The sequence below is a fragment of the Mycteria americana genome, chromosome 8 (genome assembly GCF_035582795.1).
Source record: "Mycteria americana isolate JAX WOST 10 ecotype Jacksonville Zoo and Gardens chromosome 8, USCA_MyAme_1.0, whole genome shotgun sequence".
In the NCBI taxonomy this organism is placed as follows: domain Eukaryota; kingdom Metazoa; phylum Chordata; class Aves; order Ciconiiformes; family Ciconiidae; genus Mycteria; species Mycteria americana.
The window spans coordinates 3009532-3022979 of record NC_134372.1 but is presented as its reverse complement, the minus strand read 5'-3'; the positions used below and the strand labels follow the sequence as shown (position 1 = coordinate 3022979).

Here is a 13448-nt window from a genome sequence, read left to right as displayed (position 1 = left end):
AGAGATGCAAGTGCACACATAAACTGGAATAGAGACTGAATGCTTTTAAACTTTATTGTTTTAGACACATAGTCTGAAAAAATACTATGCATTCCCAATTGTCAATTCATATTAAACAAGCATATACATTTGGTTATATTATTACTGATTTAAAATAAAAAATGAAACCATTACAGAAAGACTGCTGCATCTTCAGAGAACTTTGCAACAATTTTTTCGTAGAAGATTGCTAAAATCAATCTCAGGTTCCAATATTCCTTTGGTCGTTATTTTACGTATATATATATTTTTTTTTACATGTTTAGTACAAGCACGCATTCTGAACGACTTCATACCGATTGTGAGGACAGAGTGCTGGAGTGACAACAGATTTTATAAAAGAGTTTTTATTGTACGTCAGTCCACGAGAAAATCTTATGAGCAGTTTTGAGAAATGTGACAATTTAATTCTTTACAAAAGTTTCCACAGATGACTTTTCGATGTACATGCTAATATACCAAAACCAAAAAATCTTTAATTACAGTTAAGATTTTTTTTTTTTTTTACACAAATGTATCTGTTCTATTTTAACCCCTTCGCTTTCAGTTGAAAATAGAATAGGCAATGCTTACGGAAGTGCCTCAGTTGTTCGCTGCTTGTACTTTGCTAAAATACGTAACAAAAAGCTGAAATGAAGCGAAGGGCTTAAAGGGGCTCTAGATGCCTCAGAAAACATTTTATTTTGGAACAATTCCAGGGATCTAAAACTTTTTCCCTTCCAGACTGCAAGCATCCAGTTTTCTCCTCCGAGAAGCATAGCCTCAGCTTCATCATTTAACAGGAGTAAAGATGGTGTAGAAACCATTGAATGTGCAAAGTACCGAAGAATGTTAATTCCAAGAAGAAACAAAGATCTAATTCTGATATCTTTTTTTTTTTTCCCCCACAGACGAAACCAAAGTGAGCTAAAGATACAAAAAGTACACAGGTAGAATTGCCTCTAAATAAAATGCTTTTCCAAATTTTCTGTAAGGCATCAAGAGTTCTTTAAGTAATCTGTTACCATGCAAAAATAGTATATTCTTTCCCAGTTTACATTCATCTTGTAGCAGTTTATTTACATATAGATCACCAGCTTGTGCTTTTAACACATGGAAAATGAAAAAAAAAAAAAAAAAAGAAATCTATAGTTGATTTGTTTCATTCCAGAAGATTTAAGTCAGATTATTTTGTTATATGCAAGAATTTCATATTCATGGCAAAAATGACACTGAACTTTACTGATTCCGATATCTACTTACTAACAGTGATGACAGATTGTGAAATAGTGCTTTCATCGCTGAACAACTCACCCTCTCTCTCTCACCTGATGTCTATCAACCATTTTAACCTGCAAACGTGCCTTTCAGGACAGAATAATGCTGTGTATTTATTTCCTGCCAACATGGGGCTGAGACTGTCTGCTATGGTTTCTGCTCACACTTGTGTGTGTCTCTGACCATTTCTGGGGCAGAACGGTATTTTCTCTGTGCAAAGAAGAAGCAAAGAACGTACAAAATATGTAACTAAGCCATATTCTCTTCCTGGAAAATGTATTTTATTCTGGTTTTTATAGACGAGCACTGGAGACGGTCTTCCAGTGATTTCACAGGCATAGCACCAGGCCCAGGAAGAACCTCCGGTATTTAAAATGTCTGAGGATACAGGAGCTGAGCCCGCAGCGCACCGACTGCAGGGTGAGCCTTCGGGGGAGAGGGTGCCGAACTGCTTCGTCCCGCTTGGCTGCCCAAGGCAACGGCGCTTTTGGGACACCGAGTAACAGCCCCGCCGCAGGGGCCCGACTCTGAGCAGCACCGGTCCCACCTGCAATGGCAGAGCGGAGCTGTGCTCCTTTCAGTGGGCTTGCTGTATTTTGTCATTGATTGATTGCGGAATGAACCCCGGATGACAGCGATGCGTTAAAACCAGCCATCCTGAACCCGTCAAGAATAGGGCTCTTCACAGAGGAGGGGAACTTGCGTTGCCACTTACGCAACGGCACTTGAGTCTCAACTCTTTCAAGAAGATGAACATTAGAAATTAATTTTGTAATTAGTTATCCTGAGGAAAGAAAAAATGGTTATTGGACAGCCCTGGGGATTTTTCCTTGGTGGTCACAAGCAGTATTTCAGTTTAAGAAAGCTCAATGCAAAACAAATATTCCTGGAATTTGAAGAGAAGCATGTTTGTGCCTAGCTCACGTTACACGTGTATTCTTTTCAAGTTTTAATCTCCTACAGCATCATTACCATTACGGCAAGAGAGAGTGACCTGCAAAGGAAAATCTGATTACACAAGAAAGTATTAAAGAGTGCTTTTAGTTTATTTATACAGCTTTTCACAAGTTCTGAAAGTATTCACACTTTTGGTGTGACAACACAATTTCTCCCAAATTTTGCATTGTCCTAGTGGGGCCAAGTGTATTTTTTCTTTCTTATTCTTTTGGTGTTCACATCTTTGGCTCTAGTGCATCTGACATTCTGCATCAAATACCAAAAGAAGAATGCAGATATATTATTCAGCATTATATATGTAAAAATAACAGCCATCTAAGCCGTAAATAAACTCATATTGGGATCTTCTATACTTATACAAAGTCAGAGTTTAATTGTCTAGAAAAGTCTGGTAAACTGAAATCATCTTAGGAGAAAAGCAAATTCAGTTCACGTGGTAGAAAAAGGTCAGTGGAAAATAGCTTTTCTGTACTTCTTTAGATGACTTTTTTTTTAATTTTAAAAGTATGTCGCATTAAAACAGACAGGAAATTGCACTGAATCTAATTCTTCATTGCTTCGAAGCGTGCGTATGTAATGACTATCTTTTGGCTGATACAAAAAGGAGAGGAATTAGACTCCACAGAGATGAAAATCCTTTATGACTTGACCTAGAGCGCCAGATTTTATACAGTAATTCCTATCCTCTGTAGACGTGGCAGACGCAAATTCCCCAGGGATGCTGTTGCTTTGTACATTGGTGAAAAATGAATGTACAGTGCCATCAGATCACAGTAGCGGTATTTCTTATTCGCTTTGGACTGATATGAGTCATTGCAATGGAATCAAATGAGGAATCAGGCGCGAAAAGGGATTCGGACAAATCATTCCACATTTGATAAATCAAATAGCTATGTTCTTTACAGGAGTGATTATGTTAGCTGATACGGTTTCCTTTGTATCATTTTGTCCTGAAATTACTGCAATAAATCAGTCTTCGTGTAACGCTAACTCATTGATTCAATTTATTTCCTCTTGAAGCATGCAATGGAATTTCAGAGGGAAAATAAGAGATTACTTAGATTAAAAAGTTAAACTTTTAGCTTCAAAGTCTACGGTGGATTCCAGTTTAAGAGAGAAAATAAGTGTGCTTTCACTGTCCTAGCAAAGAAGATCTAGCAGGCACAGCTCCATGCTAGTATGCACTGGTGCAACAAACAGCAGCTATTAAATACACGTAACATATTTAGGACCCTGGTTAGCAGAAGGAAGCCACCGACAGTCCAAGCATTCACGTGACTTGACATTACAGTTTTCTCATTGTTTTGTACCGTGCTTTGTATCAGGAGAGAGCTCGAGAGCCTGTTCCTGCTCCACATGGGACTTAATCCCCTTACCCAGACTACTTGCTGTTTATTCCAGAGAGGCCACTGGAAGTGATGACAGTGGGAACGGAGGCTTCCAGACGTCTGAACGTAGAGGTGTTTCCTTAGCAGGCCTTTCTGCAACCACGTCCAATGTTCTACCGTACCACGACACCTTACAGCAGCAATGGCTAACACAGCCCTTCGCCCAGCCCCGTGGACCTTTCGGAGCAGCATTTGTTCCTCTTCCACGACCGGCCGAAGGATGCCTTCCGCTGCTGCATCTCAGGCTGGCCTTTCTCCCAAACCAATTTCTTTTGCTAAGCCCCGTTCAGAATCGCAGCTTATACCTTGTGCTCCGTTTCTTTAGCACTGTTTCTGAAAGGGAGTTAGTCCAACTGGACTACGCAGTATTAGCAGCATGTAAAGTAATAAATTAGGGACCGGGAGCATATGGGTTAACGTGAACTCCCACAGAAAGCCGCCACAGAGCCAGCGATGCTTTTGCAACCTTCTCAGTTTGAGTAGTGCAGATGTCCGTGAGGGTACTGTGCTGAAGGAGGCCCTAACGTAAAACCAGCGTGCCATGTATACATTGAGTTCGGATGAAAAGGAAATAGAGGGAATTCTATCCTATTGCTTCCTAACCTGTTCTTGTAATTTCAAGGTAATATTAATCCCTTAGATGTAATATACTAATAGGTCTATTAAGTACAAATAGCGGGAGATTAATTCCTATTTCTATTCCGGTTGTTAGTTAGGTCACTAATGATTAAATCAAAGCAATGTAATTTATGTCCTGGAAAATATAAAAACTACCACTTAATATATAAACCAATATCCAGCTTGAAGTTCCAGATCAGGGAAAATAGACTTTTACCATCAATCACTGATTGTTTGAGGTAGACCACATTATTGAATTATCCACAATTTTAGTTTCTAATGTATTAGGTTATATACAATCAAATATCAACAGACATACCTGAAATTTTCCCTCTTTTAATTAGAAATGTTTGTAGTTATTAGTAAGGTAAGTTTCCGTAATTTACTTGGTCACAGATTGAAATTTCTGTATCTTTTGTGGCAATTTAGCATAATTCTTAGTAGTACAGTACTGTGTACATAGAGTAAAAAATTAATTGGATCACACCTGATGGGAGAAAGAAGGAAAATTATGGTTAGTGGTGAAATCCTAGAATGATGAAAGGCGCAACTGTAAGATTCAGATGCTTATCCGTTTCAGCTGTGTCATTCTGGCTCTGTATTTTTGAGTGTTATTCTAATATTGCTACGAAGTCCATTATTCAGAACATTCTTCCTGTGGTTTCAGATGGAGATGCTTGAATATAGCTCTTCTATTTGTTTTTTGAAGTAATCTCTTAGTTCTGGTCTCTTAGCCTTTAACGTTGGTGTCAACAAACCGTTTTGTACCGAGAACATATCCGAGTGAATGTAAATGGCTTTGACCTAAAATAAAAAAGGGATATATTTATAGCAAAAATTACAGGCATCACACTGAATAAGCGTAACTTCTTACATCTTGCTGTGTTACCTCTGGCTGGCCCTGGAGCCCAGGGGACCCTTCCACCAGGTCCCCAGGATTTTCCTCACGTGCCCAAGTTTTCCAAGGTGACACTAAATCCCTCCACCACCCCTCACCGCTCCCTGCTCTCCTGCTTGTTTTCTTGTGTCCGTGCTGACCCGACAGCCAGCCAGCGCAGAAGGGAGCTCTCCGAGAGAATGAGCGCATAAACCTCTTTTCCGTATGAAACCAAGGCCAAAACACAGCGAGGCAGAGCGCGAGGGACAGGATCACCATATGTGATATTGTAACTGCAGAGTTTCACACGGTTGAAAGACTATGGGAGAGAGGGGAAGGGAGGGAGGGCAGGGAGTCATGCTAAGAAACCTCATCTTAACCAAACTGCAAAAGAAGGTAAGCAGCACTAATTCGGTCGTGCAAAATTATCATGAAGCTTTGCAGGCACAAAGAATGTGCACGACGATCGTCTTAAAAGACGACGAATTGATGGTGTTTTACGAGCTAATTAAAATGATATAAAATCATTCAGCCTAGGCAAACAGGATTTTACAAGGCTGCCCTTGTTAGTGGCGGTGCCTCTGAGCACAGCAGGGAGCCTGGCAGCGCAGATGGGAGCGAGCTTTTCCTTCCAGTGCATTTATGGGAGTGCTGGTGTGGGAGAAAGCAGAAAACTGCTGCGTGACTGGTCATACTCCACCGATTTAAGACAAAATTGCCCAGCCATCTGCTGCTTTCGTGATTCCCCAAACCAGACTGGTTTGCGTTTTGTTAGACTGGGAATTGCAGGAATATAGACTGAGAATCAATTTTTAAATTCCCATTAGAGAAGTGATTCATTTTCCCCCGGTAAGCATTGTGGTCCAGTTCCTCCCAGAGTGACGTCCTTCACGAAATCAGTGTTCGTGCTATTCATGCTTCCCTCGCTTGCTGCACGGGCTTTCAGAGCCTGCGCCCTGCAAGCTGTTGGTTGTAGAAGCCAGAGCTGTCATTTCCAAGCCAGAGGTCCGAGCTGATGATAAAGAGTGGCTCTTCCATATAAAGGGGATCCCATCCCACAAGAGCATTAGCCGTAATATCTGGCTCAACGTTCGGTTTTAAGATTACGTGTTGCAACAGAGATGTTAATTTTGAAGGCCTTTAGTTTTGAAATGTGAAACATTTCTTAACTTTTAGAAAGATGGCAAGGCTTTCCTCTTTATAGTTTATTAATTGCAAACTGCTGGTGGACTAGATTACTTGAGGATATTTCATACCATGAAGACTATGGCAGGAGCAAACCAGACTTCTTACCACAGACAATTATGTGCATTACAAACCGTGCTTTATATTGAATTTCATTTTTAAACTCATTTCTTTTTACTATCATTTCATTTGCATATGCAACTGAGAAATGAAGAATACCAAGTTTACGTTTAATGGTGCTTCTGCTGCACTCAGCTATGGTGAATTACTCATTACAATTACCACCCAGAAACAGTCTAAACAAAAGCAAAAAGGCCCTTGCTACTTATATGTAATGGTTAAGATGTTCATTATTTTAACAGAAATAAGCATTTGACATTTTAAAATGTGGTGGATTTTTTCTTTACTGTGGTTTTAATGCTGGGTAATCCACGGTTGATTTCAGATCTCTCCTTCTGAAGTGTTTGTAGCTCTGTTGCAGAAATATTTACACAAGCACCAGAAAAGAATTAGTGCGCAGGCTGAAAATAAATAAACCAGCAGCATTTCCTAGGTCAGTTGTAGGAATGGTAATTAGTGACCCAGTTTCTTAACAGTTCTTTCAGTGGCAGAAGCATCGGAGTCCTACAGATAATTTATCTTGACCCCTGGTTGTCTGACTGGAGATTATCCATGTCCCTGGATTCGATTTTTACCTCTGCACCCAAAACTTTCACTAAATTTAATTCAAATTTCAAGCGTGAGCGGAAGGCAGAATCACAGCGTATATATTTTTCAAAGGAACAAATACAACTTGTGAGCAATAAAGCTCGCTCTCAGAAAACATTGTGGGCAGCCCCAACAAGGACACGTAGTAGCGTAACAACTGCTGACAAATCCCCGTTCAACAAAAATGGACAAATTGCCTGTCTGACCACACTGAATAACGTATGAATTGTTTCATTTTACCTGCTCAAAGGAATGAAGTCCACTCTCCTTACCTAACCGTACCATGTCTTCCATTATTGCTTGCTGCAGTTCCTGGGTTAAAATACATAAATTCCTCATGAAATATCAGAGTCAATCTTACGTGCAATTAAAGTCATTGTTCATCAAGAAAACATGTTTCTGAGTAAGGTTCAAGTGCCTTATTGATAGTTAATACATAATTAGCCAATATTCTATTAGAGAAGAGTACAAACATTAAGCTTAAGTGCGGTGATGTTAACTGTTTCCTCAGTATGAAAAGTAAGGTTCTGTTTTCAAACATATATGACATAGATGCTTCAATTTGCAGTCCTTCACCCAGTTGCCAGACTTAGATGCAGAATTATTTCGCACAGACACCAGCGGGATGACTCACTGGCATCAGTGTTCGCTGATGTGATGCAACTCCGTTACTCAGCGTTAGAGAGCGTGGGTAAATACGGCTGGAATCCTTATTTAAGACATCTCAACAAACACAACCTCTCCTACTGCCGTACTGTTGTTCTCTGCAAGACAGACCCGTGGTCCCCGCCACGGAGGAGTTTGCAGAGGTGTGTACCATCAGGCAGCACACATCACTGTATCCGGGTCAACTCTGCTTAATTTTCAGTGAGGAAATAATTCTTGTCACTGAGATCATTAATAATAGACACCAACTCTTAACTGGGTTATGCTACAGTGAAAAAATGTCTGTACTGCAGATAGATAGAAAGACAAACCTTATTTTTACAGAGTTCTGCGTATGTTCCATCAAATCCTCTTTTCTTTGCCCAGCCTGGCATAACTTCAGAATCGGGCACCACGATTCCCACCAGAAAGGCCTGTAGGTGAAGGAGGAGGAGAGCTGCAGGCAAAGGCTGAACGACATTTAAGGCCCTACATTGACGTGAGTACATAAGCTGGTTGAATTTGCTACGTGTTTCTCCCTTCTTGTTTAATTACATTAATAATTTGCTAACATGTCATAATGAAGTATACTTTGGTGTCTGTGCCTTTTCCTCAGATAAAATGGTTCTCCGTGACTGTTCCTGCAATTTGAACACCTTCAGTTGGGTTTGTGTTCTGCTTGGACGTTAATTAATTACTTTTTCACAAGCGTAAGCCAGAGCAGAACATAGCCCGTATCATTTATACACATGCAGTTCATGGGCCTGTGAGTCTCAGGCAAACTCCGATGCCAAGGGAAGCCTCACGTTTGTGGCCACTGAATGTAGAGGGATGAATTGCAATGGTTTCAGAAGCTGTACATGTTCGTATAGATACGTGAATAAATGGGACAAGACTGGTCAAAACGAGTAGGCAGTGGTCGTGGAGCGGCGGTGGCTTTGCCTTCGTCTGGCTGACCGCAGGCAACGTGGCGAAGGAGAGCGTTAGAGACCCAAAGGGTGACGCTGAAGCGAATTTAACGGCTTGATCTTTGGCCACAACATCCTCCAAGCTGCTTAGGGTCACACCAGCTCCTGCGTGGCTGCCGGCCAGCTCCAGAACAGGAGGGAGACATCAGGGCAAAAACGTGGCATGACCCACTCACACTTTCCCCTCATTCATGCCCAGCAATCTGTCTTCTATTTACAAAGAATAAAGTAAGATTTTCTGAAAATTTAGTTTTTACCTGCAGGCTGTCTCCATGGACATAGATCTGAGCAACAGGGTCACTGCGGATATAGATATTCTCTATCTTCTCTGGCGCAATATATTCTCCCTGAGCAAGTTTAAATATATGCTTTTTCCGATCAATAATTTTAAGAGTCCCATTCTGTTAGGAGAAAGAAGTGAGAGTTCCCAGAGAAGTTATTTAACCATACAGACTCAGTAAGCAGTCTGCTTTTAACAGAGCTCTTTAAATTGTCACAAAATGCTTCGCTGACATATCGAGCTTATTCTGCAAAATATAGACTTAACCCTTCGTAAAGATAGATCTGCTTGGAAATTTAAATTCAGGACTTGAAAATTTACGTGGGATAATACAATAGATACAAGAACTAAGCATGTGATCAGTACACACAGGTAACCATTTCCCGATGTCTCCAGTGTGAAGCCAGCCCTCCTGGTCCAGCGCTTCAGTTGTCTTCTCTTCATCTTTCAGATAGCCTTTGAAAACATTTGGTCCTTTCACGCATATCTGCAAAACAGTCAGAGTTGCTGATAAATTATTTTATTATTCTGCTGTAAATACTAACAAGCTAAATAGTCATTCAGTAAAATTGCAGTATTTTAAAGGTTGACTTAATGACTGTGCTCCATGAAACTAAAATATATTGCGTTACAAAATTACCCATGGATTTTTTTTCAAACTAATGAAAGTATGAAGTAGGGAATGCCAAACTGATTTGTTTGAAATTGGTTTGCATTCAGCTTGCAGTTAAAAAAAGTTATTTCAATAAGTTTAATTTCTGTGCAATATAGAAATATCAGCAATGTAGAAATCACAGCAATTCAGCTCTTCTTAGCTGAACTAATTAATTCCATCTTAGCTTTTAAAGTAATCAGGCATGGCGTTGGCTGGAAGTACTGCCACAGCCCCTTTTGAATGAATGCTCTGCGGCTCTGTTGCTGAATTGACGTTTTCATTTCCTGACTGTAATAGGTAACACATCAGCAACCATGCACCTTACAAAGGTAAAACGCTTCTGTAACTACATAACTACCGAATACAGTGTTAACTAGTGAGAATTTGATATAAAAATGTGATTTGCTACCTCTCCTTCTCCTTTGGAAGCAAAGTAATTCAGCTCTTCCACATCCTTCAATCTGATTAAGTTACAGGGCAAAGGGGCTCCTACGTGACCTGGAAATCAAAGTTATCAAGTCACTTGTCAGCTCTGCTATAAACAATAGTTAGCATTTTATTCCTAGTTGCTTGCGTCGTCGTAGATACACTGGATGTTCTTCCAGGAGCTGTGTCTGTGTGCAGAAATAATTTCCTCATTTCAGGTTTTGCACTATTAAGACTAAATGCCCGAACCTCCTATTTGGATATATAGAAACCCTATTTTCAAACATGTCGAAATACAGACCATGTCTCCCTTACCTGTAAGAGACTAAACCCTTTTCTAAGCTTCACTCGCTATAAAAGCACACAAAGGTCTGGACTCCTGTTGTTTTAATCCCCTGGGAATACCAACCGCAATGACATTACGCTGAACACATTTCCCCCCACCCCTACAGTTTCTCCGAAGATAAGCGAGGGCAACGTCTGCTGCAGCCAACAAGCACTGCTGGAGCACAACCCACCCAAAACGGGCTTATTTTCCCCAGAAACAGCCGCTAGGAAAAACGGACTGGAAAGAGGAGTCGCAACTCCGTGTCACAGCACTTTGGGCGCTGTAGCTCTCACGGGCTGAGCCCTCATTTTGCAAAGGAGCCAGATCAAAGCGCACTGAGGGCGAGGATGCGGCGGTGGCACGCGAGTGCTGCTTCGCCCAGTGCCGCCAGGGCACGGGCCGGCGGGCAGCGAGCAGCGAGCCCCGGGACACACCAGCATCTGCAAGGGGCTGGTTTTGGTTTGAAGAAACCAAAGAGATGGCCACTTGCGCTGGGAAAAGAAAGCATGTGCTCTTCTCCAGCCACGGAAAATCTAGGTTGGAAAGAAGGAAATGTTTAACTGGCCAGACCCATTAATACCTGATGTCCAGGTTTCTTACTAGTGTTCATTTGAATGAGTATGATAGCCATTTCAAAACATTTTTATAAATACTGACAAATTGTGTTAAGAAGAAATTAAGCTGCAGTACTTGCATGTATTATCTGAATCTTGCTTAGTGCTAATTTTTTATCAAGATTCAAAAGTTTTGAAAGCCTGAAATATATAAAGTATTGAGCAGCGGTGGGTCTGTATTCAAAGCCTGAGTTTGCTCCCTAAGTGCATGAATGTATTAATCTTTTCTTTGTTCCAGCATTTCATTATAAAAATGTTCTTTTAAATTCAGCTCCAGTGCTCTAGAGAGGACTCACAGGGCCAGGAGTGCAGAGACGAGAGTATCGCAAATAACAGCTCAAGGGACAATTCCAAATCGCCCCAGGCAAACGTGCCCAACATCTGATCCCTGCGTATTTATTCTGGACTAGCGATAGTTTCAAGAACATCACATTTGCTGAAGATTATTCACATGGCGACGAATGTTGCGTAACACCCCGTGATGTTACAGTCCAGAATTTTCACAAGAAATGGGCATTTCTTTTCTTTCTGGAAATGGCGGAAGAAAATTGTTACCTGATGTCCAGTCCCCTGGGGTCGTAAAGGTGCATCCAGCTGTGCATTCTGTTTGGCCATAACCTTCGTAAACCTGACAGAGAAACAGGTATCTTTGAAGCAGTATATACGATTTCACTGTTACAGAATAACATTCTAAGAATTGCCTTCGGTGCGCAGTCCCGTGAGCTGATCCTGCCGGCTGCAATGCGCAGGCACGCATTTAACGCAGGGACGCTTTCCCTGGCTCTTCCTGTATACACAATTTCATTTACGTGACTATGAATTACCACGGCTCTGTAGAGCCGAAAATAGTAAGAAGACAAGTTCAGCAATTAGCTTTTGAGTCAAGAAGTGTGTTACTCTGTGAGAGGAATTTATTAGTGGGGAAAAAAGGTATTTTTGTGGGACATTTTGAAAATACACCTTTTAATTTTTTTTCACCTCATTTTAGACTCTTGAATGAGGCCTTTTAGTTGCCCTGGGCTTCCTAGTCAAAGAGCAATAATGCAGTGGACATCTTAAGTGGGTTAAATGGCCATCTGAAGATTATCTTTCTCCATTTATATATAGAATAAAACTCACGTACCGAAGTTCCTAGCACATGCACAAGCACATTTAATTGCCCATACTCAATGAAGTGCTGAGAAACGGGTGGGATGAGTCTATCCCTTTTTTTTTGGCAGCTGCCCGCAGCGAAAGCAGCGCTTGCCCTCTCTTCACTTCCCAGGGCCACCGGTCGTTCCCAGTCCAGCCCACGGCTGCGGGAGCAGAGCTCCGGGGCCACCAGGGCGCTGCATCTGCCCCCAGCCCCACAGCTGCTCTGGGAAAGCTGTCCTCAATGCAGTTCTGAGGTCCTAACCCATCTCCTTTCTTAAATGCAGCGCGTTTCCTAGCCAGCAGTAAAGGAACACCTCCCAACAGCCGCGCGAGCCCACCTGGCATCCGAGGGCCGCGCGGAGGAAGCCCAGGACAGTCGGAGACGCAGGGGCAGCGCCTGTTACTATCATGCGAACGCACCCACCGAGACTCGCCTGTTTGATACCGTGAGAAAACAACAGAAAGCGTCACAGATTATTACAGATGGCAAAACCACCAGCATCTGTGGGTATTGCTCATACAGAGCCCGCACAAAATGCTCTCTCTAGAATAGATGCAGCCGTGCTATGGAAATATGACCTGGGTCAGAACCTTTCCTTAGGGATAAAAAGCCAGCTAAAAAGCAGTAACTGTCCCCCTCACAGGTAGAAATAGTGGCCCAGGAAGAAACCGTTCGACGTGCAGGGGTGGGAGCCCCACATCTCTTGGAGGGTGAGCTGCTCAGTCTCGGCTCCTGCGGCTGCCCGTGCCCGGGCGGGCTGCAGACCTGCGGGGAGGCAGCCTTGGCCTGCAGGAACACGTCTGGCTCTGGGGAACTGCTGGGTAAAAACCAGACTCTTCCCCCTTTCAATTGTCTTTGCTTATTTGTATCTCGTCATTGTTAATGAATTGCCTCCCAAGCCATCTAAAATCATGCCGTCCCTTTTTTAAGGCAGATGACCTTCAAATATTTGTGGAGGGTATTACATCAATTCCTGTGTCACACTTTCCTTCCTTCCCCCCCCTCTTCATTTCCTTTTTCTTATTCCAAAAGTCAAAAGAAAACCCAGAACAAAAGAAAACAACTCCTGCTTGAGTCTGCCAGTCTCGCCGGATCCTGAATCAATACGCAGCCTGCCTTGGCTCATGCCTGCGCTCCCGTCAGCATCGTGTGAACTCTGCTGTCTTTGCACACTGAGGACAACTAATCCCCAGATGAAAAGTACAGTCGGTTTCTTTAGTTAAAAATAAAGTGGCGCGTCTCCAGATAAGTTATCCAATTAAAAAAATGAAGTAATCAGAGCCTCCTGGAGTAGTACAGCGCCTGGAAAACCTGGTTTAAAGCCAATTTAATCTTGTTTTCCTGAGGAGATGTGTGGCACACAGCAGG

The 13448-nt window shown here is 42.0% G+C and overlaps 1 protein-coding gene across 2 annotated transcripts in view; it reads right to left on the bottom strand.

Moving 5' to 3' along the window:
- Positions 1–102: 102 nt before the first annotated feature.
- The window catches only part of ACSL6 (acyl-CoA synthetase long chain family member 6), a 48136-nt gene continuing 34790 nt past the window's right edge, over positions 103–13448 (bottom strand). For both annotated transcript variants that reach the window (XM_075510129.1, XM_075510128.1), the window contains exons 14-21: positions 12418–12513; positions 11501–11573; positions 9987–10075; positions 9293–9409; positions 8900–9043; positions 8007–8108; positions 7270–7341; positions 103–5063 (exon numbers count right to left, since the gene is read on the bottom strand). In XM_075510129.1, the coding sequence (XP_075366244.1) occupies positions 4923–5063; positions 7270–7341; positions 8007–8108; positions 8900–9043; positions 9293–9409; positions 9987–10075; positions 11501–11573; positions 12418–12513 (834 nt within the window). In that variant the 3' untranslated portion in view covers positions 103–4922. The remainder of the gene's footprint in view (positions 5064–7269; positions 7342–8006; positions 8109–8899; positions 9044–9292; positions 9410–9986; positions 10076–11500; positions 11574–12417; positions 12514–13448) is intronic.